The sequence below is a fragment of the Chlorocebus sabaeus genome, chromosome 10, assembly GCF_047675955.1.
Source record: "Chlorocebus sabaeus isolate Y175 chromosome 10, mChlSab1.0.hap1, whole genome shotgun sequence".
Lineage (NCBI taxonomy): Eukaryota > Metazoa > Chordata > Mammalia > Primates > Cercopithecidae > Chlorocebus > Chlorocebus sabaeus.
This window is the reverse complement of record NC_132913.1, coordinates 113,073,478-113,098,619: the sequence shown is the minus strand read 5'-3', so window position 1 is coordinate 113,098,619 and position 25,142 is coordinate 113,073,478. Positions and strand designations below refer to the sequence as shown.

The window sequence follows — 25,142 nt, the reverse complement described above, 5'->3', positions numbered from 1 at the left end:
TTTTCTGGTCGGAATGTTTGTTTTTGCCTGTGTATTTGTTTTTCAGTAACAATGCAAAACTCAAGTTTGTAATTTGTTAAAATATTCTAACACTGTTGATAAAAGTTTTGGTAGTAAATAGTTTTTAAACACCCATAAAAATTTATTTAAAAATAAAAATTTATGAGGGGTAATGATCATTTGTCATTTTTCTTTGTCTAAAATCCATTTCCTCTTTTTCTGCAATAGTAATTTGATTTTTCTTCAGAAAACAGTATCACCACTTATCTTAGTTCTTATGATTCTGTAGTAAGAGCTGACTTCAACTCTATCTCCAGAAGTGGCCGCATGACTCAAGTCCGTGCAATCAATCATTCTATCCCCTTGGTCTCATTGACTGGTACAGGGATGGACATGTGACCCAAGTCAGTCAATGAGAGTGGCTTTCATACTTCTGCTGGAGCTTTTGAGAAAGAGGTATATCTTTTCACAAGGTCTGCTAAACTCTCATCACTTCCTAGCTGAACGACCAGGAGAAATTTGCTTGACCTCTCGACACTTGTTTTTTCACAGATAAAATGGGAGAAATAATGGTACCTACTTCACAGGATTGCTGTAAGAATTAAATTAGATAATAAATGTTAAGGTTTTTCCATGGCAAAAAGCATGTACTAAAATCGCAAGAAATGTTAGTGGTTTTTATTACTCGGGGGTCAATCTGATCTTTTAGCTTCCCTGCTTATAATAAATTACACACCACTTCCTCACACTGGTACATACAGCTTAGTTTATACAACCCACCTAATCAGTAGTCTTGACCCCAGCACACTGCATCAGGTTATCCTAAGCTCCCTGCTTTCTCTTACTGTAGGATTTTAAACATGCTACTTCACTCCACCTGGTACACTTGGTCCTTCTTTCCCTTTCCTCTTCTACTAAACTCCATGCTCTTTGAAAGCAGGAACCATGTCTCTTTCCTCAGTATATTTCCCTGAGAAACATGATAACTGATCCTTAATAAGGACTCATTAAGCATTTATTGACTGAATTATTCTAAATAATATTTTAAAGAATGAGGCCACTCTAAAAGAAGATTTGTATGTTTCACATGGATAAAAAGCCATGTTTCTCCATCTCTTCACCTTCCCCATGTTTCTAGGAAAAAAAACTAAAATACATTAATCAGTTTTCTCTTTTTTATTTTTTGAGATGGAGTTTTGCTCTGTAGCCCAGGCTGGAGGAGTCCAGTGGCGCTATCTCGGCTCACTGCAACCTCTGCCTCCCGGGTCCTGGTTCAAGCAATTCTCCTGTCTCAGCCTCCTGAGTAGCTGGGATTACAGGCATGTGCCCAGTTAGTTTTTGTATTTTTAGTAGAGACAGGGTTTCACCATGTTGGCCAGGCTGGTCTTGAACTGACCTTGTGATCCGCCCTCCTTGGCCTCCCAAAGTGCTGGGATTACAGACATGAGCCACCGCACCCAGGCTGCATTGACCAGTTTTCAACTGAGTGCTTCACAACCAAAAAAAAAAAGGGTGTGTGTGTGTGTGTGTGTGTGTGTGTGTGTGTGTGTGTGTGTGTTTGAGGGATTGCAGTTCCTATGTTGGACAGTAGATGGCAATAAACATATTATTTATTACCTATTCTGGGCCGATTACAAAACTTCCAGACTAGTCTCTGTAAATGCCTAGCATAAGTCAGACAGAGTCTTCTATTTTATAATGTCTTTTGTGACTTTTCACAGCAACAGAAAGGGCATTCTTTGTGAACAGTGTTGCTGCAGCATCTCCACAGGGCCTTTCCAAAGGAAGCCAATCGCTGCAGTGTAGGAGCAATGTCAGGGCGGACTCCACCAGGAGACGGCACAGGGTGGAGCCAGCGCCCTGTAGTGACAGACACCGGTCACTGATGCTACAGTCAAAACTGGAGCCAGCACACTGTCATCGTCGTTCTCAAGCAGAATTAATCTTGTATTGAGAGGCAAGGCAAGGAAAGGCACTTTCCTCATTATCCAAATGATTTCTACCTAATTATTTTCCCCAAAAGAATCAGAGCATAGTTGGAATTCAGAATTTCTCTATTGAGAACGAAATTACTATCAAGTTGTATTTTTTTCTAGCAGTGTTCAGGGTATCTATATAGTACACAGTATCATATTCTATGAATGTGTTTAGCAGAAACCAAGTTAAAGGGGAAATATGTGTGTGTACGAATATAATGCATATATAAAATATGGTAATAGGTCATTAGCTGACTGTGCAAATCTAATCATATGAAACTTATGTTTAAAACCTGTAAGTAGCCTCATGGCTTTATATATGTACACACACATCAGTTAATATCAGCAAATTCCTTGACTCTAGGCTGGTCCCGTAACTTTAGCTAACCACCTTCCTCAAAAAAAAAATGAGAACAAGAACACAAAGAGTTTGATGAAATGTTACAAAATACTAAACAGCAAAGACCTGGACTAGTTCCCTGTTTTATGGAATCAGAGGCACTAAGGACCCCTTGCTGTATAAAATCAACTGAGATCATAGGCACAAATAAGCTCCTTGAAGGCAGGGCTCATCCTTTCGTCATCTCATAGTGTTCTCACAAGAGTGAGTAAACGACTGGACCAAAGACAGACAAGCATACATAATGTTGCTGATGTTTGAAAAAACAACAAAAACACATGTGTAACATGGCTGCTCAGGTGCTCAATAATTAATTTTTATAGATACCAACAATCAGTTAAAAACACCTCTCAATGAGGTGTAGGAAAGGTGAAATCTCATTCGAGAGCAGAGAAAACAGTTCTTCTTCGGATTTATAAGGTAGGTTATTTGGGGCCGCCCGTTCATGTTGATCTTCATAAATCGGTTTCCCTTGGTTTAGGATGATCATAAATTAGCTGCCTCTGTATATGTGATTACATAAGCTCTGAGTTAAAAATCCATAAATGGCCTCCTGTCATTTTCAGGTAAGACCCAAGTCATGGATGTGACTGGCTCACCCTCACCCTTGTCAGGTTCTCAGCTTCTTCTCTCTCCTCCTTTTAGCTCCTCAATTATGTGGGTCATGGCGTCACAGGGTTCTGTCATCTCCTACGTCCTCTTCCTTGATTGCTCTTCCTCCTAATTCACCTTGAAAGCTCAGGGCCCAGGTTATTAGGATGCCTTGAAACACACTCTAAAGGAAGTGCCCTTCACTCTCCTTTCATCACCGATTGTAATTACGGTTTTAAACTTTTGTCATTACTGTAATGGCTCTCTCCCTCACTGGCATGTACCCCATGGTTAGTAATTTTATATTGAATAAAATAGATGAATAAATGAAAGAATGAATAAGTGAATGTGAATAAATGAATAAACCTGGGAGCATGGAGGTGGAAATAGAGAAACCCAGCCTAATTAAATCATGGGAAGAGAGCTGTAGTAGGAGTCAGAAACCCAAAGTTCATTTCTCTATTTGAGTCTACTACTTATCAGTGAATCTGGGCAATTGACTTGATTTCTCTTGAGCCTCAGTTTTATCACCCAAAAAAAAAAAAAGAAAAAGAAAAAAATGTCAGATAATGATACCAGCCCACGTATGCACAGGTTTTTGTGAAGGACAAATGAGAAAGTACACATAAAGGCATTTTAAAAGTTTTGGGATAATAAAAATAAGGCATTCTTTTAAACAGGTCACAGATAACCCACAAAGGCAATAAACTTAAATTCTACAACTCAGGTTACATATAATCTGCTGTAACATTAAAGCAATTTTTAAAAATTATACCCGAGTCTGTTCTCTTTAAACTTGTCAATTTAACTGTTTGTTTGAACACACAGGATCTTATATGCATCAGAAAACTGTTTTATTTTTTTCTCCCCAGAAGCCAGAGCTGTGCCAACCTGTTCTAGGGGAGCGAAGGTCTTTCTTGTGCTTTAGAGAAACTCCCTACTGAGTCCCAGGACTTTTTTTTTTTTCACTTTGATGATTAAAAACCTTTCAGTTTCTTTAAGTTACAAAAAGTCTTATTGAAGTAATAGTTTAAGTGCCCAGTTACTTACATTAATCAAAACTATGAACATTTTCTCAAGGAAACACTTCTCCCTTGGCCCACTTTCGGACACCTCCTGGCAAACAGAAGGGATGGCCTCTGTCTCGGCCTCCTTTCTCTGTTCTTCCATCTCTGTTCCCAACTTGGTCCCCACAATGCCTGCTCTCATCTGGGCAGAAACAGGAGAGAGCAGGAGAGATGGGGGAAGGAAAGGTTCTTCAAGGGCCTGGCACGGGCTAGCATCTCTCCCCATCTCGCTGGGGAAGGTGTTTGACACTGAAGCTCTGTCTTCTTGGGGTGCTTTCCAGGGTCTCTGAAGGACTCCTCTGATTGGTTGGCCATCTCTCACCTGGAGACATCATGGTTGTTCACTCTGTGTCTTTCGGGGGTAACTGGATATCCTGTAGGGCACCTTGAAACACGTCCTGAGAGTCCTGGCTGCCCCGGGCACTCTCATGGTTTAGGCCACCTCCAAGGTTCCTCTCCAGGACCAAATCTGATCCATAGAAAACACACTTTATACACATCTTTAACCCACCGTCAGTGGCCGAACAGTTACTTGCTAAGCAACTTTCTCTGTGGTCATAGACCATTCACCCAGTCTTGTGCTTTTTTCTTCCACCCTGTCCCTCAAACTGTTGGAAACAATACCAAGTTTTCTGAGTGGTTCCATTTAAGTACCTTATTTGACTTTCCACGGGTGGAGACACTTCTCACCCCTCTTCTATTGGGATGGACACATCTCTCTCCCTCTCTCTCTCTCTGTGTCTGTGTCTCTGTCTCTTTCTCTCACACACACACCACACACCACCCCCGCCACACACACACACAGAGTCTATCTGAAATTCTCTCTAATATCTAGTCTCTGTCTCTCTCAGCCTCTAACTACTTTACTAGGCTAGAAATGAGAGTTCAGTTAAGGACAACAGTATTCATTTTGATCATCTCCTTTGCAAGCTCTGTTTCTGCAGTCAAGCTTTTTGCCTTGAAATGTGAGAGTCATTATCTTCTATTATTTTGTAATTAGCCTTTTGCATTTTGTACCCTGTTTGTTTACATTCAAACTCTAGAAAGACAGGCTTTGACCATTTTAAATGGTTAACTCCCTCCCAGTTCTCCTTTTCTCGTTGTTTCTCAAAGCCATACTACCAGTATCAGGAGAAATCCAAATAAAACTTTCTCTGATAAACACGCATTCTAGCCAGCAGAAGTCACAGTTTTCCACAGAGAAATAAAAGTGGGACTCTTGGGGATACAGCTTACAGTACCCTCCCAAGTCCCTCCAAATGAGAATTCTGTTACATATTTGCTCCTTGAATTTAGAAAGGGAGAATGAAACTGCAGAGTGAGAAAGCAGTGAACAGAACCAGGCAGCAGAACCCGGTAAATGTTCCCCGGGGAAGTCACCAAGCACCCAGTTAGAACTGGAAAGGAGAACAGATGTGGAGAATTGTATTCTGGTGCATGATCTGACTGCACAGAAAGGCAGCCTTGAGGGTCGTAGCTTTGGAAGTTCACAGCTGCCTGGGGCTGAAGTGGAGCCAAGCAGGAAGTTAGAGAACAGCCTACAGCGAAGTCTAAATTACAATGAATACCCGAACTCCATCAGATCGGTTTGCTGTTCCTGTTGCATAATAAAAACTCAGTCCCTAAACTATGAAAACATGATGGTTTAACACAATAAATACTTCCTAAAGTGAGATGGTGTAGGAAAAGGCGGGCAAGTAGAGGTTCATTTTTTACTTTTACTTTTTGTCAATGAGCATACTCTACTTACCTGTCATTATACTACTATACTATTACCTAATAATAATAAAGCAATAAAGCATTTTCACCTGGAAGACAAATAGCAAAATACAAACAGATATGGTATCTGTGTCACGCCACACCCAAACTCAGTGTCTTAAAATGACACTCATTGAGTTTTGCTCATGAGTCTATGGGTCTGTTGGGTGGTTTTTCTGGTCTCAGCCAGGCTCACTCATGCCATCTCTAGTCAAATGTGGGTCAAGTAGATGGTTCTGCTATTCCATGCTGTGCTTTCTCATATTTTGGGGGGTTCTCCTCTATTGTATTTCATCCTCTAACAGGCGAGCCCAGACTTGTTCACATGGTGGTGGCAGGGTTGGAAAAGAACAATGAAAGCATTCACACCTCATGAGGCCAAGGCTCAGAACTGACACACGGTCACTTCCATGTCACTCTGTTGGTCAATGCAAGACTCAAGGCCAGTCCAGATTCAAGGGATGCGAAATTGACTTTACTTCTTGATAAAGAGCTATGAAAGCGCATTACCAAGGGCATGAATACAGGGAGAGGGGAATAATTAGGACCATTAGGATCAACCTTGGCGTCCTGAAGGAGCTGGGCCACATGAAGAAATGAATGAAAGAAAAGAAGGCACAGCTTAGAAATTATGCAGATATATTAAAAAGTTGAATATTAACCAGGTTCTAAAAGCAAAGTTTTTATCCACACTCCTGAGTGAGCTGCAGGAAACACTCTATCCTCTCTTATTTGCCTGGCTCCTACTCATCATGCTAGTATCGAATTTACTGTCACATTCTCCAGGAAACTTGTTTGAATGGCCTTCCCTTTGGCCAGTTGTGCTTGGCTTACTTATAACACTCTTTGGAATAATCAGTTGTTTTATTTTCTGATTTACCTGCTAGAATATGAGTCTAGGGTATATTATATATATATCCCTGTCCTCCCCATCCCCTGCACAACACAAAGTAGATGTTGAAGAAATTTTAGTTAGAAAATAAACACAAAGGGAATAAATGACTAAAGGAACAGATGAATGAATCTCATGTTGGATATTTATTAGAGAAGATGTACACATTTGCAGACATCAATATTTCTTGTGATTCCCACATCCTTGACAACCTGGTTTTAAATCCTATTCATTGCTTCTAAGCAGAATAGAAGCATTGTGAGAGATTAGGATTACTTCTTTGATAACTGTGTACAATGCAGCAACTGAGTCTTAAGGCCTGCACCTCATTCTTCCTCCAAATTCCATCTATACATGCAGACTCAAGGAAATCCAAAAAGGGTCATCACACTGGCCAGAAATCTTTGTCGAAAAACGCACAAGTCAATGAAGCATACATTGTTGCACTAACAGTAGCCTCATAACCACTTATATTGTGTTTTGCTAAAGAAATATCTTATCATTTGCAATGTGCTGATTTTCAAAAGAAAACATCTAGTCTCGGTCCTAGAAAAAGACAGGTATTTTTCCAGTAAAATTGAATGGGAACAGAATAAACGTTTGTCTACTAGCTATTATAAACCGGCTTTGTACCAAGCATTTCCATGCATTTTTTAATTTAATCCTCATCATAACCTACACAGTGAGATTTACTTGATCTCTTCTCTAAAGATAGAGAAAGTGGGTCATAGCAGTGCTTTATTTCATCAAATAATTGACACCAAAATATTAATTCATTAATATTGTTGCCAAGCATGATTTACTTACACACTAAAAAAAGAAAACTATGCTGATTTATTATGGTCTACCAGGAAGGACCATCATGAGTACTGTTCTTCAGCTCGCAGTCCTGCTGCCCAATTCTGCATGGCTTGCCTGTTTATCACCTCTCTAAACTTGTGTGCATGGGAGTCTTCTTGGATATGAAAGCTGAAGCATAAATGACTTTGAGTTATTGCTGTCAGGAAGTTTATCAGCAAAGTGAGCCAGTCATTTCAGTGTTATCAAGTAAAGTACAGGAAATATGTTTTAGAAATTTCAAGAGAAAATCATCTTTCTTATAAATCAACTGAAAGAAATTCAGTATTCAAAGACTGTGCTCTTGAGTTCAATTGCAGTTCCGTTCCTGAATCCCAGCTCTGTTATTTATTGTAAATGGCCCCCATTTTGCCACATCTTCCCGGGTCTCCACTTTTGAGCCTTTGAATAACCCCTTAAGGTCTTTGTGATCTCTTCAATCTTTAAGGTAGTGACCAGCAGATGAATTATAACTACAAATGTCTTATGAACCATGGTTTGGGTGTGTAAAGTGTCATGTTGGAGCCAGAGCTCTCACTGTCTTCAACAAAATAGAATCAGGATTTAAATCCAGATATGCAGGTTGCCTAACCATTTGGTGCTCAACCACTACATTATACCTTATGCATGCATTTATAATTAGTATAGAATTTACAAGCATGGTGTGCAAGAAATGGCATTTTTTGTTTGTTTGTTTCCTCTAAATGAAATCAAATCTGCAGCTGTTTTTCACTTTTCTGAACTTGTGTGCACAAGACTCCTCTTGGATATGAAGGACTGAATCATAAATGATGACGGAAAATGCTTCCTTACAATGGGTCATGAAGTCCCAGAACTGTTCTGCAGAGCATAGTACACAATATGGTCCTCCTACTCTTTAGCTCATACTGGTTGTCACAGGGGGTCTACTGTGCAAGCACAAAGAGCTCCTTGAAGTACAGAATTCCACCAAGGTTAGAACCATGGTGCATAAAGCCCAGCCTATGCAAACTCTACCCCACCCAACTTCTCTACCAGTTAGAGGTCATACCATTTTGCAAGGTGCTATGAAGGCTGCTGGTCCTCACTATTCATGGAATTCTAAACCTCTGTTCCTCTTTTAGTGCTAAGGAATTCCCCCTTCCTTCCCTGACCATCAAAGGCTGCATGTCTCTCTCTCATCAGTGTTCCTATTGCTAGCATTTCCCTGTCCAGGAGCAGCAGCTTCTGGAAAATAAAAGCCAAGAGGGCAAGTTATCTACTGGGACCCGCTGCTTCCAGTAGAAAGCAGCTTCTCTGTGCCACAGGGTCAAATCTGTGCTTCAACTTAATGGTCACCACTTGGTTTTACAAACCAGAAAATGCAAGTGTGGGGTCTTTGGGTCTTACCCAGCTAAAAGAAGTGAATTATTCTACTCAATGTTTTCTAAAAATTGAACTACATTTAAAAGTTGGGAGATTTCACATAATAGCAATAAAATCTGGGAACCTTGGGTGAGCATTTCTCATAGCAGCATCAGCTGGCCCTGAGTAGCTTTTGTCCACGTGGGGTGCCCCTGTGCTTTCCAGGTCACGTGCATTTCCATCATTGAGTCCTGAGGTGCATCAGCTTGCATAGATTCTCCTTGTAATGGAGAAATATTTCTCCTTAGCAATGCTCCTAACAAATGTGGGCATATAGAACTTAGAACAAAAAGGCTTCAAGTTTCAAGAAAAGTGGGAAAAACATTCTCCTTTGTGGGAGTGAAGTACATTTCTATGTGCTTCATGTATAAGGAAAATACATGAAGGAAGGCATCTTTCCCGCTTCACTTGCTAATGATACCTGTCTGTCCTGAAGGCATCTCAATCAGCATCTTGGACCTTTTCAGAACAGCAGAAGCACAGAAAGTTGAACACGCAGAAGCCAAGGATTTTACAGTATAGTTGATCCTTCCCTTTATAGGGTTTTCATTCTGGTTTAGATCTAAATGTTATACTCTAAACCCTGTGTGCCTATATATGTCTATGTGCACGTGTGGATATGATACCACTTTGTTCATAAGTCAAGGGCTGAGTTTACTTCCAAAAACACTTCTGTCAGGGTGGCCTGGCAGGGCCAAGCCAGGGCAGGTGTGTCTCTTCACCTTTTTCATCCCATGTGGAAAATTCTCTTTCCACGCAATTGATAACTCATAATGATTCATAAGAAGATCTGGAATAATCCTGGCTTAAGACTCCATGTCTTCCATTAATCTCTCCATCATTTTTTAAGCCTACACTAATTAATCGTTCTCTGAATGATTTTTAATGTATAGTAAGCAGTAGATAATAAAAATAATACATTTAATTATAACCTAATTAATTTGTGTTCAATAGTTCTGTGTCATAAAGAAGCATGTAAAATCTTTGAGTGTCAGAGATTGTATTTTACGTAGCCCATGGCGGGTAATGTGTGTACCCCCAGAAACCATAACAGAGTCAGATACTAGCTGTGTGGAAACTATTTGTTAATGGGTTCAGCGGTTGAAATCTGAGTTTTTGTCAATACCATATTTACTCTTATAATCTCCTCACGCTTTCCTATTATGTTCATGAGCATTTGGGTCCCAGTTCTCCACTGCCTTCAAGAATCACCCTCTGGGGAATCTCTGATTTACTAAACAACAGTGACTTTAATAAAGTACCCCAGCAACCAGTGGTAATGTTAATTAGAATTGAGATCTCCTGACACATTTGCTTTACTTCAGCAATTCCTTCATTCCTCAAAAGAGCTGTTAAGAACAACCATTTCAAGTGGCTAAACTACTTTTGGTAAAGCAATAGTCTGTGACTGGTAGAAGTTTGTATGTATATCAGTGTGGAGGTGAGACAGAGAGAGAGAGATGCAGAAGCAGAAAGTTGACAGAGAAAACAGGAGTTTATACGTTGAATCTTCTTTCCTCTCTAGTGTGAGGTATGAAGTTGAGTATCCAGGGACGAGGAGGCAATAATGATGAGGAAGTGTAAAGAAAAGAAGGAAAAACAGTTAATACTGACTCATTGTCTTCTGTTCCAAAACAGAAAGTCTAAAACTCCCTCTTGATGTAGCTACTTGCTTATTTTGGACAAAGACCATCTCACTGATGAATACTCAAGTAGCGCATGGTTTGTTTAAAACACCAAAGGTGGCCGGGCAATCCCAGCACTTCGGGAGGCCGCTTAGACAGGTGGATCACCTGAGGTCAGGAGTTCGAAACTAGCCTGATCAACATGGTGAAAACCTGTCTCTACTAAAAATACCAAAATTAGCCAGGCATGGTAGTAGGCGCCTGTAATCCTAGCTACTCAGGAGGCTGAGGGAGGAGAATCGCTTGAACCTGGGGGGCAGAGGTTTCAGTGAGCTGAGATCACGCAATTGCACTCCAGCCTGGGTGACAGGGTAAGACTTCATCGCGCGCGCGCGCACACACACACACACACACACACACACACACACACAGAAACCCAACAACAAAAAAACACCAAAGGTGAGTGTGAACTTCAGATACTCTCTACACTTTGCCAGTCAAACTATGGCATTTTCTAGTTCAGAACTGGCACCATTTAGGTTCTTTCTCTTCAGAAAAATAAAAGCTAACAATGTAACATTTTTCCCTTTCTCCTTTTCTTTCCTGAAAAGTAGTAGAAGGGTAGACTAGAGGTTCAAGTAATGGTAACATTAGAGTTTCGCTTTCACATAAGCAGCTGGCATGTACTGATATTATATACGTAACTCTACACTTGCCGCTCCGTTTTGCCTTTCTTCTAATATGAATACAACCATCTCATTATTTAAAACTTGACAGAATTTATTTCTTCTTCCATCTTTGTCTACCTCCTTCTAAGATAAAGAATCTGAGGGACTCAAAATATGTATGTCATTTCTTCTGGTCAGTAGACAATTTCCAGCTTTATAAATAGCGCTAAAAAACTCAGAAGGGCAGATTTTAGGTGCTGTAAACCAAAAGAGATGCTGTGGGGTTTTGATGTGGAAGACAGTGAAAGTATGGTATAAATTCTGTTTACGTTCTGAATTTATTAGAATATTCATATCGAAGTGTAAAGACACTGTACGGTACATGTTTATCAATTTATATGTAACTAAGTGTTCAAAAAAGTTTAATTAGGAACTAATTCTTTCACAGGTTCTTCTTTTGCCCACGTTTTGAAATGTCTGGATTTCCCCAGGGTGTCATCTGAATTTCCTGCTCTCCTAGTTTAGACTCATCCAGTCTCACTGTTCTAACACGCCAAAGGAGTCTAGTGTCAGGCTCGAAGCCACTCAATCTCTTTAGCTACAGATCTATAATCCGAACAATCTACTGGCTTTTCAATTTGATATTCCAGAGCATTTCTAACTTAACATGGTCAAAATGTAAGTCCTGATTTTCCCTCGTAAACCTTGCTCCACATCTCACATTGACTGTCTCTATCTCAGTAAATGACTTCCCAATCACCCAGGTTTAAAGTCACAGAGTCATCATTGGGTGTTCCATGATGTAAACTGAATTACGTTATTCCTATCTTTAAAAAATGGTAAATAACTACCAAATATCCACCACATAAACCTAAAAACCTAATTACAACATGGCAGACACCGTCTATTTCTTATGCAACATCATTCCCCCTTTATCCCTGCTAATAGGCTTTTGATTTCATTTCCAGATGGAAGGCAGAGGACTCTTGATTTAGGGGAAAAAGTGTTCTCTACAAGCCCATGGAAATCCCATTCTCCTTCATTCAGAGATTGGACCAGAGAAGAATTCCCAATTCTGAACAATTAGATGAAATGGAGAGTCTTCTGAGGTATGATGCCCAGAACTGTGTAGTCCATCAGCTTTGTCATCATAAAAACTATCACCAAGGGTAGCAGAACAGAAGAATTGAAGGATAAAAAGTTCCTGGGTCCTTGACATCCCTGAACAGCTGCAAAACACCTGGAACTGCCTACCTTGAGACTTGATGCTATGGGTGCAAACAAAGGCTATTATTGCTTAAGCCTCTGGTAATTTATACTTCATAGCTGAAAGGCTTTCTAATTAATAACAAGGCCCTTCAGGACTTTTGCTATCTTGTCACCACCTACCTTTTCAGTTTCTTCAATCTTCCCTCATCCTTTATACCAAACATACTTTGTTCCATACCATAGACCTTTGGTTTTTATCCAGAAGACCGGCTTTTTTCTTCATCTTCCTGGTGAGCAACTCTTTGTTTCAAGTTCTAGCTCACGTATTACTTCTTCAAGCAAATATTATTTTATCCACCAAAACCCCCAATTATTGCTGCTAAAATCACATGATTCCAGGAAGAACTAACTGATTTCTCTTCAGCTGTGATTTGGAAATAGCTTGTTCCCACCAAAACTCATGTTGAAATCTCATCCCCAGTGCAGCAGTGTTGGGAGGTGGGGCCTAGTGGGAGGGGTCTGGGTCATGGGGGTGAATCCTCATGAATGGCTTGCTGCTGTTCTTGAGGTAGTGAGTGGGTTCTCATTTTGGTGAGACTAGACTGGCTCCTGAGAGCGTGGGTTCTTATAAAGCCAGATGCCCGTTGAGTTTTGCCTCTTCATACCTATCTACTTCCCCTTTGAACTTCTATCACATTTCGACCCAGTACAGAAGCCCCAACCTCATGGTGAGCAGAAGCCAGCTCCATGCTTCTTGAACTTCCCAGCCTGCAGAACCATGAGCCAAATACACCTCGTTTCTTAATAAATTACCCAGCATCATAATATGTATTTGCTTTATAAATTACCCATCCTCATGTACCCAGAAACACAAAATGGACATCTTCTGTTTCCCATAGTATTCAAATTTTTATATAACACATGTGATTTTATGTGTCAACTTGACTGGGTTAATGATGCCCAGATAGCTGGTAAAACATTATTTAAGGGTGTAAATGTGAGGGTATTTCTGGAAGAGATTAGTATCTGAATCACGATGCTAAGTAAAGAAAATCACCCTTACCTAGATGGGTGGGCATTATCCAATTTATTGAGGAGTTGAATAGAATGGAACAGATAATAAAGGGCAAATTTACTCTCTCTTCTTGAGCTGGGACATCTGTCTTCTCTTGCACTTGGACATCTGCATTCTGGCTTTTGGGATTTTTGACTCAGATTGGGACTTATACATTGACTCCCCTAGTTCTCAGGCCTTTGAGCTTGGACTAGAACTCTGCCATTTTCTTTCCTGGGCCTACAGCTTGCAGAAAGCAGATAATGAGACTTTTCTGCCTCCATAATTATGTGAACTAATCCCTCATAATAAATCTCTTTATATATTTTTATCTATATATCCTATTGGTTCTGTCTCTCTAGAGAATCCTGACTGAAACACACAGTATACTGCAGTTATTTATTTGTCTGTCTTGCTCTAGACTTTGAGCACTTAAACGTAAGGATGTATTTTTTGTCATTGTACTCTCAGATCGTAGAACAGTGGCTGTAACATAATAGAAACCCAGAGAATGCTTCTGATTTTTATAAAATATATATCTAGCCACAATAGAAGTGTATATTGTTCACATATTTTCTATAGAACTGGTACAAATTTTGATAATTCTTTAAAACTACAAATAAGCCCCAAACTAATCATAAGACTCAATTAAATAGTGATGTCAAAGTTTTTTGGGGAAGTGACTTTTTTCCCCATGAAAACACTATTTGTGAGCCGGGCACAGTGGCTCAAGCCTGTAATCCCAGCACTTTGGGAGGCTGAGGTGAGTGTATCGCCTGAGGTCAGGAGTTCGAGACCAGCCTGGCCAACATAGTGAAACCCCGTCTCTACTAAAAATACAAAAAATTAGCTGGGTATGGTGGTGGGCACCTGTAATCCCAGCTATTAGGGAGGCTGAGGCAGGAGAATGACTTGAACCCGGGAGGCAGAGGTTGCAGTGAGTCAAGATCGCACCATTGCACCCCAGCCTGGCCAACAACAGCAAAACTCCATCTCAAAAGAAAAAAAAAAACTATCTGTTCTCTATGTTTCTTTTGTGACAAAGTGCACAAATATCTTCTTTTCATACACCTATAGCAATTTATACTTTACTATCAAAAATATACTTTGAAATTTCTGTTAAATTCATATAGTATTCCTTTGGCCAAATTTTAACTCATGCTTTAGAGTTAGTTATCCATACATGTGCTATGGATCTACCACCAAAGCTTCAAGTTACATGTTAAGTCTGGGGAAGCCAGTACTTTGCTCCTGCCTGGGTATTGTTCCAGGAATATCCCTCAGCAACCGCAGAGACCATTCAGTCTATTCCAATTTTAACTTGCGCACGACTGTCTGAGAGACCACAAGCTAAATTCATGTAAATTGCTTTCTAAGATGAGTATCAGAGCTGAAAAGAATATTAAAGGATTGGTCTTTTCTTTGGAGCTCTAACACTCTTAAGAAATAGAAACATGAAACTACAGGAGGTTCCTTGATTATTTGATGTTTATATCAATTGACAGCTCTCTGTGAGTCCAACACATAGTTCAATAAATTCAAAGTAAACATATTCTGTTTTTTAAAAAGTTGATGTTTAATAATATCTACCTATTAACCATGTAAAATTGCATTGCAGATTTTAATTTTAACTTGTGACATTTAAAGGTACATTAGATGAAAACTTTTACATTTCCTTTGACTTAGATTTGGGAACTTAGTGCCATTCCCAATGCTCAGTTATCATCTTCAGCTCACCATTTCAGATGCCTCCTAGTAGCTACTTTTTTTTACAAAGATTATCTTTGTTACATTTCTGTTCTCAGTGTTACTTTTGTTCATTTTTTATCAGTTGCCTAAAGTACTTTTGAAGCAAAGGAAGCATAAATTCTAAATTACTCGAACTTCACAAGTTAAAACTGCTTTAGATGAGGCCTCTAGATATTTTTGAAGAAATTTAGTACAAAACTTTTTAAGTTTTCAAGGCTGTTGTCTTGCATAGCTCCAAGAAGCACCATTCAGGTATCCTTCACCTCTGTAAATAGTTGTACCTTCGAGTGGTACAATATATTGTTATGTTCCTTTACGTAACCCATGTGAATGGCTACTTGTGTTGCCTCTCTGTGTGGAGACAGAGATATCTGTGGTGATAATTCTGTAAGTGATACTGTATGAAAATAGTTTCTAGAGACAGGAGGAATTACCATCTGGGAGATCATAATCTGCCTTACCTGAACTGTGGTTTCCTGCCAACAAGGTGGGGCTCACAGAGCATCTTCCCAGTCTACTGGTGACCACAGGTGGCCCTGGTGTTCCGTCCCATTCCTGAGCTTTGACAGGCTCTCTGGAGGAAGACGCCCCATGGTGGCCTCTTTCCTTGTTGTCCAACTTTGGTAATGGCTCCGTGCTGTGGCTTCGGACTTTCAGTTCCTCCGTTGATTCTGTGTAGTAACCAGAATTATATTCTGTTAAACAAAAGGAAAGCTCTTCCTAAATTACTTTCAAAAAATTAGTGTGATTTTCTAAAATCGTCTCAAAATGTTGTTGGAAATTCAGACTTGGAGACTACAACATCTAAATGTAACAGAAACATAGACTCCAGGGGGCCTTTTTTCTGAGTTGTGTAGGGTAGTATCTCTGAGAAATACAATTTTCTTTTTGGAAAAAGAGTACCTCGACGAATCTTTAGTAACTCTTCCCTTGTGCTCATCTTTGAGTATACTTATTTAAGAGCACTTCACACTCACTCTCTTTACTTTCTAATCTTTACAAAAATTCAGCCAAACCATTCTATCCAATCTGCTCCTGACAACATCACCTAGTGCCTTTTATCTGGCAAATGTATAAGCCTCTTTTTTCAGCCATTTGACAATTATTTGATTACTCACTAATTTATATCTTCAATTCTCTTGACTTTGTGGATGGTCCTTCCTCCTGCGTTGTGCTCTATATCTAACACCTTTCCTTCGTCATTCATGTCATCTCATCCTCCATGCATCACTGGCACACTGGTCGTTTCCTAGGTGCCAGCTTAGCCACTGTGCTGCTTATGCTACATATATTCTTTCTGTGATTTTTGTCCTCTAGGATTCAGCTAGCAATCACCTAATTGTTAGTGATTTCTAAATATTTTATCAGATGCCTGGACCATTCTTTTTATCTTTAGATTCATTTCTCCAACTGCCTGCTAGGTGAATCCATCTGGAGTCCCCATATGAACATTTCAGATACTGAACTGATAATTTCTCATTAAACTATTGGTTCTTTCTGTCCAACCAACTATCCAAGCTAGAAGCATGTCTCTCCCTTTCTTTAAGTGCTAATCCCCAAATCTATTAGAAGATTCTGCAGATTTTGTTTCTGGATGTCTTGCTCTCGCTTCTCTTCCACTTTGTTTCATGCCTACCTCAACTGCTCTGGTTCAGCTCTAATCCTCTCACTTGATTTACTGCAACTTGTCTCTGACTCTATCCTTGACTCCTCAAAGCATAAGTTCCTTATACTGCCAAAATGATCTATTGGAAATGAAAATCTGATCATAATGTAACCTTGAATAAAATCCTTTCAGAAGCCTCCTGTTGCCCATAGAATGTCTAAGCTCTTTACTGTAATCGGCAAGAATCTCCAGCTTCTTGCTCTTCCCTTCCCCTCTAGCTTTATCGTTCCCCATTAACCTCCCTGTATTACATTGGTTGTAGGTTCTTCCTCCCCACTCCAACCCCAGTAAACACAACGCTGTTTTCCACAGCTATGACCACCCCTCCTTTGAATTCCCTTATGTCTTGTCTTTCTTTGCTTAACTAACTCTACTTACTCCTGGTTACTCAATTTAAGTATCCTCTGAAGCCCTCCCACCCATTCACAACTCTTGCAGGGTCATGGTCATCTCTGCACTGACCTTGCTTTATAGTTGTACACATCTGCTCCTCCCAAAAGGCCTTGAGTTGTTTTAAGGTAGGTATTGAGGTTTTGTTTGTTTTTAATTTTTAAAAAAGTGGTTGACTCCACCACCTATCCTATTGCTCAATGAATTTTTAATTTATTTATATTGCAGATTTCTCAGCTCTTCACACATCTTTCTGATCTATGTAGGAAATGTAACATTCCTGATGGAAATCAAGTTATAATAAGTGTGTTAATGGAGCTAATAGTACTTTCAAAAATCTGATTATCTAATAACCACAAGTCGTAAAATTCACCAGGTTAACAGTTTAATTCAAATAATGAATTTTTTAGAAAATCACAGAAATGATTTAAAAAATCTGATTTTTTTTACACTTGGGTTACAATCCTTATCAACTTTGAGCAGTGGGATAACACAGATGTCATACTTTGGTTCACCATTATCTGAATCTGTGGGACACAGATAGAACAGGCTGTCATATATTGAGCAGTCCGAGTCAGGAATCTCAGAGGCTTCAGCTTTGCAACTCTAGCTGTGACCCACGTCACTTTTTGGGGAGCCTCATTTTTCTTACCTACAAAACAAAGAAAATACCAGCCCTACCTAACTTTCTTGATTTTATTTTAAAAATCTTATAATATTCTACAGTTTAAAATATTTTGAAAACTAAAAAGTGCCAGACACATAAAAAGTAGTATTCAGTTAAACATAGTCATTTGGCCTTTATGAGTTTATTTAATTTTTCTACATTAGATAATCACTAAGGGTCTTATACAAATGGAAAACTGCCAGATAACATTTAGAAATAGAACTCTAGCTTATTATCCACAGTAACTAGCTTCGGAAGTCAACCTATGAGGTACCAGTCACACTTGTAGGGAGTAGAGTAGACCAGTCTCTAGGAAATAATCCTAAAAGCTAAACAATCATCCATGTAAAAATTGACCTCAAACAGTCAAGACGTGAGTAACAACTTAGCTTCCCCAATTTTTGGCCCAGTTTCCAACTTAGGAACAACTGAGGAAAAGTAAATATATACCTTTAACCAATCACGGAGAATGCCCCATTTCTAGTGTGCTCACCTGCCACTTCCCCAAGTTAACAGTCCCCAATCAAGGTACACTTGAAGACTTTTCGTTGTTGCTGATAAACAAAAAACTTTAGACAAACTTAATTTAGCAGAGTTTATTTGAGAAAAAGAAAGGATTTGTTAATTGGGCAGCACCCTGAACAAGTAAAGGCTCAGAGATCTCTGCCCAGCAACCTGGTCAGGCAGTATTTATAAAAAGAAAAAAGAAATAACATATAGAAATATCCTGATTGATTACAAGCCATCCTTCACCTTATTTGGACATGTTTTGACAGTTTGCAGTCTGTGATTGGCTGAAAACTTGGCTGCTATGATTGGCCAAGACTCAGCTACTTGTTACAATAATATACTCTTATGATAGGTTGTAGTTTATTTACACACTAAGTTAGGTTGCAATTCATTACATATGGAGGCAGTTTTAAGCCAAATTTATTTGAACATTTTTCCCCCATAAAGCCCTCCTACTCCTCTGCCTGCCTCTGAGTCTTTGCCAAATGCAAGCTCTGAATAAATAGCCTTTGCCTGTCTCTTTTGTTTGATCCTCATTTATTTCTACATTGCTATAGTCTCTTTCAGCTCTAAGATGCTATTCAGTTGTGTAAATACATGTCATGAAAAACATTATATGAGATTAACTTAAATCAGGAGGGTAGTTCCATAACAGTCTCAGAAAGATTTCAGGTTTTTAAATGGGCCTGTATATAAACTTGTTTTAGTTATAATGAAATCAAGTATAAGAAGTCTAAATTTTTTTGGAATAAACATGTTTCAGAGATTTATTAATCATTAATGATGAAACAAGTAAGATAGTAAAGCTGGTCCAAAGAGCATTTGGAGGACCTAAGTATTTATAGACATTTTTAAAAGAATGTTAGAATAAAATTGCTAGGTTAGAAATAAAACTGGTTGTGGCTGGGCATGGTGGCTCAAGCCTGTAATCCCAGCGCTTTGGGAGGCAAAGGCAGGTGGATCACCTCAGGTCAGAAGATCCAGACCAGTCTGGCCTGGCCAACATGGGGAAATCCCATCTCTACTAAAAACACAAAAATTAGTTGGGTGTAGTGGCGGGTGTCTGTAATCCCAGCTACTTGGGAGGCTGGGGTATAAGAATCACTTGAACCCCGGAGGTGGAGGTTGCAGTGATCCAAGATTGAGCCACTGCACTCCAGCCTGGGCAACAGAGCAAGACTTTGTCAAAAAGAAAGGAAAGAAAGAAAGAGAGAAAGAGAGAAAGAAAGAAAAGAAAGAAGGAAGGAAGGAAGGAAGGAAGGAAGGAAGGAAGGAAGGAAGGAAGGAAGGAAGGAAGGAAGGAAGGAGAAATAAAATTGGTTAATGTCCTTAAGGAAATACCATTACAACCTTTACAGTCATCTTTCTACCAAATAGAAATAATTTGCATCTCTAGTTGGGGGCAGGAGGAGGGCATTTGGATGGTAATCAGTACTCTGCAGAAAAAAATAAAGCATGGAAAAATAATTGAAAGCAGGGGCCAGGTTCAATGTTTCACACCTGTGATCCCAGCACTTTGGGAGGCCAAAACAGGAGGATCATTTGATCTCAGGAGTTCCAAATCAGTCTGGGCAACATAGTGAGACACTGTCTCCACAGAGAAGGTAAAATTAGCTGGGCATGGTGGTGCAAGTTTGTAGTCCCAGCTACTTGGGAAGGTGAAGTAGGAGGATTGCTTGTGACTTGGGATGTCAAGGCTGCAGTGAGCCGAGATTGTGCCACTGCAATCGAGGCTGGGAAACAGACTGAGACCATGTCTCAGATAACAATAATACTAATAATGGAAATCAGGAGCTCAAATAGGTATTCGTACATCCAAGTTTATGGTAGCATTATTCATAAGACAGAAGCAACCGAAGCATCCATTGATGACTGGGTCAACACAACGCGATACAGGCATACAGTGGAGTATTATTCAGCCTTACAAAAAAAGGAACATCTGGAACATGCTAGCATAAGGGTTTATTGCTACTGGAAAGACATTATCCTAAATAAAATAAGTCAGTCACAGCAAACCACCATGGCATGTATCTACCTATATAACAAATCTGCATGTTCTGCACATGTATGCCATAAAATATAATTAAAATAAATTTAAAAACTGTATTAAAATATACCATAACATAAAAAGTGCTATTTTAACCATAATTTCTTATAAAAATATAAATACATATAACATAAAATTTCCCATCTTAGCTATTTTTAAGTGCATAGTTCACTAGTGTAAAGTGTATTCATTTTGTTGTATAATCAATCTGCAGGGCTCTTTTTGTCTGGCAAAACTGAAGGTCTACACCTACTTATAACTCCTCATTTCCTCCTCCCTTTGGCCCCTGGTAACCACTCCTCTACTTTCTGTCTCTAAGAATTTGACTATATTAGGTAACTCATGTAAGTGGAATCATATAGTATTTGTCTTTTGGAGAAGTCAAGATATTTTAAAGGCAATACATCCCCGCCTAATAATTAAAGCAAGATAATTTAACCAACACTTATTTTTCAGTGTCCTGAGACAAATGGAATAAAACCAGTATCAGAAAATAACATTATAAACTATTCCCAAGCTGTTTATTCACAGCTTCAAAGAAAGTGTAACTCTAGCTTCCAAACGTCACAGCCTCAAAGCCTAACGACCCATCTGCTTCAGCCCACCTGCTCTTCCAGATTTTAAACAAACCAGGGAGTGTCACTTAGGTCTCCAGCCTCAATTAAATAAAAGCCTACAGCTTTGGAAAGGAATTTCGTGCGTGTGTGTTTTCTCTTCTTCTTTGTTTTCAAGTCCCAGAGGTTAGTCTTCAGTAAATTTTGGCAGGTATATTTAGAGAAACTTGAACAAAAGGATTAAAGAAATGGTACTACTCAGACCTGTGTCTGTATACCTTAATGTCTGCCTCCTAAATAGAAAGCAGAGCTAAAAAATCTGTAAGAAAATCATAAATGTATTATTGAGAATTTTATTTGGGAATAAATCTGTTTTTCATGTGTGTGTACTCGAGAACTGCTTCCTAACTAAGGTGTTTTCTAATTCAAATAAATACGAAAATCTTCAAAATAGCTGTTGAAAAGAGACAAATTGAAAGTAGACAATTAGACTCTTGTAATATATAATATGTAAATAAGATATATTGAAAACTCAAGGAAACCTATTCAGAGGAAAAGGACATATATATCCATATCCATATATCTCAATGTCTTTTTAAAGTCTGTTGAAAACAAAATTGATTTTAGTAACATAAACTCTCTGGAACAAAATCAATCTTACATGCTGTGGTAAAGCTTTATGTGGAATCTGAGTTATTTTGAGTGTTCACAGTTACAGCCCCAGCATGCAGCTCACAGTGCCAACCACATAGAACGCACCTATCCTCTATGTAGTGAATGAATGAGTGAATGTTGACTATTGCTCTAAAATCTAATTCTCACATTGAAATCTGAATTTGAATTAAACTTATTACAAAAATGGATGTATTATTATACTTGTATTTCAGACTGCATGTTTTGTATATCATTGTCTTAAATTTGTTACAGTGTTTAAACTGAAGAAGGATACAGAAGAAAGGTAAGACCAGGAGCAATTTGTCTTTGAGCAAACATTCCCTCCAGGATTCTAATCCATCACACCTCATGCAGCTAACCCTGAAGTTTCCCATTTCCTGCCTCTCTATGCTGTCTGTGGGTCTAATTCTGTCTCTCTGGCTTCTTCCCTGTCTCTCTCCCTCCCCATATGTGCCCTGGATCCTGGGCCACCTAGAAAGACTTGGTTTCCTGGGTCTAATGGATTTTACCGTTAGGTCTGACCCCATACATTAGTGGGTTTTACCAGAATCTCTCATTCGCTCCTCATCAACATTGATTCACTCAGTAACAAACGAGTACTGAAGATTCTTATAAATCCTCACCACCTAAAGATCTCTTTTAGGCTCTAGGAACAAAACAATATAGCATGAATGAGCCTTTGCACATGACTGCCTGGGTGGGGGCACAACTTGTTAAAATTGGCAGCACTGTTCTCTCTCCAAACTTGCTCCTCTTCTAGCTAAAAAGTCACGGTCTTCAGAGCCAGACAAACTTCCACTTTGCATTTTGCCCATGCCATGTATTTTCTACTTAACCTTAGTCAAGGTTCCTGAACCCCAATCTCCATATCTGTAAACATGCTGTTACTGTGTTCCTGTGAAGATTAAACGAGATAATGCATTTAAAGTTCCTTACATAGCAATGCTAATAATTATTTTTTCTCCTACTGTTTTTCTTAGCGATGTAGATTACCCTTCTTACAGGTTTGCTAGGGAGATACTTGGCAATCATCTATACTATGTCATCCCTAGCATGGAGAGTACCCACAACTTAGCAGTCTTGGGATTTGGACAGGAAACAGAAGCATATAATACTTTTCCACACTTTTCCCTAACCACCATCATGACTCTATTCTTGTCTTCACTTTTCTTCTTTGTATTAAGGCAAAAGCCCCTACCTGCCTGTCTCCTGTCATGATCCATTTCCGTTTATTTTCCAGTGAAATTACTTCCTGATTCCCCAAGGCCCTCAGAACCAAGATCCAATGCTTTGCGTTAAGACATCAGGCCCTTTTGTAAACTAGTTTCTGGCAGCTCTCAACATTTCTTTTCCATTACCTATTTTAATTGAGATGATGAGTTGTTTTCTTGATATTTGCTCTTTCTTCAGCCTGACACACCTCTCCTCCAAAGCAAAATGATGAGCTAATTAGCCAGGTCTTCTTGTTTGGGAATACTTAACTTGAGTGTTATCATTCAAGGAAGGCTTCTCCTAATTCCTTTTCCTAGTTTGAGTTAAAGCTGTGAGTAAAGGGTTAATATCAGGCTTGGGCTACCCTAAAGAAAGTGACTTCGGAGCCTGCCATATTGTAGTACTTTCACCTTGGCAATTACAATAACACAAACTGTAATGTTGCACCTGTCCTATTTATTGTAAGCCCTGATCTGTTGGTCTGTACCTGGACAGGTGGACTACTAGGTGGCATGGGGACCAGGGACAATGTGACAAAAATAATAAAAGATTTGTGGGGAGCCAAGGCTGCAGTTTCTTTGGATCAAGGTGACATGTGGATGCCTTAGTTTTAATTCCAGCAGTCATAAGCCCTTGGTACAGTAGCTGTGTATATGGTAGCTGCTGGGGGTACCTATGAGGTACAGAACCAAACTACGTTTCTGCAACCTAATGAAACATGGTATTACATTAAAACTTTGTGTCATTGCTGGGCCACCCTGTGCCTTCCATGGCACATGTCTTGTGCTCTGATGTGACATGTCACTGGCATCACTTATCACTCCCAGTTGTTGATTTATATATCTTGTTGCCCCCACTGTATCACAAGCTTTACACTAAAGACTATATCTTTCACATTGGTACTCAGTATCTAATAGAGTCATTAGTGAGAATTGAAGGGATGGGATGAATAACTGCATGCCTGCTTCATCCAGGATAATAGCTTATTACTGTTTGCTTCTGGCTCTAATCCCATCCCTGGCTCATACCCACCTCTCCAACATCTCCCTGCACATGAGCCATGAATAGCAAGCATAAACCAATAGCCCTCAATAACTGGAGAACATGAGTTAGTTGCTGTTGTCAAAATTGTCTTTTCTTAAGCCATCAATGTTTCCACAATTACCACTTGTTATTAATAGGCCATAAAAAACAAGCAATTTGCCTGGAAAAATGAGTTTTATTTGGAAATATGAACAGTCACATCATTTACTTGGGAAAATTTAGGATTCTATTTTTCTTTTTTTTTGTAATATTTAAAGGGATTCAACTGTCATTCTTGTAATTGCCTCTATGAACGTGTAGATGACTCAGATGATTTACATAAAAAGTTTTTATATGTGTGGTCCATGACTGCTGTTTTTATTATTATTATTATTATCATTAGTTTTTTGATGGAGTTTCACTCTTAATCACCCAGGCTGGAGTGCAATGGTGCGATCTTGGTTCACTGCAACCTCCATCTCTCGGGTTCAAGCAATTCTCCTGCCTCAGCCTCCCTAGTAGCTGGGATTACAGGTGCCCACCTCCACAACAACTTTTTTATTTTTTCATTTTTTTAGTAGAGATGGGGTTTTACCATGTTGACCAGGCTGGTCTCGAACTCCTGACCTCAAGAGATCCACCTGCCTTGGCCTCCCAAAGTACTGGGACTAGAGGCATGAGCCACTGATGTGATTTTTGAAATGTCACAATCTCACATAGAGATCACTTGGTTTCAAAATACAGGCTATGATTGTGCCTTTAAGAGGCCAAAGATCTGTTGCTGATGAGCAGTTGAGCTTCCTGTGGACATAAAGAATGCTTCCAAGTTGTTGCTTCATATTGGCATAATCAACAGGATCAAAGATACTGCATGCTACTCCAACTGCTGAACAATGAGAATAAGAAGTGATCAAGGCAGATTAATTAAGCAGAAAAACACATTTAAAGCACTAAAGGAGGCACTGAACTAAGTTGCATTATCAGATGGGTATTAGATTCAGTCATGAAATTTTAGAACTGAAACAGTCCTTGGAAATCACCACTTGTAACAGCTCACTCAAGGTAAGGTGTGTGTTTGTAATTACTGAGATGGTTGTCCTGCCTCTCAGAGGATAACTCCAGGGAAGACCAAGGTTTCCTACCCCACGGGAAAACTTGGCTCAATTTTGAATATCTTTAACTTCTAGAA

The 25,142-nt window shown here is 39.3% G+C and overlaps 1 protein-coding gene across 1 annotated transcript in view; it reads right to left on the bottom strand.

Annotated features, from left to right (window-relative positions):
• NYAP2 (neuronal tyrosine-phosphorylated phosphoinositide-3-kinase adaptor 2) overlaps positions 1–25,142 on the bottom strand; it is a 293,051-nt gene that overhangs the window by 55,868 nt on the left and 212,041 nt on the right. Inside the window, 1 exon segment of the mRNA XM_007966466.3 lies at positions 15,671–15,880. Coding sequence (XP_007964657.1) covers positions 15,671–15,880 — 210 coding nt within the window.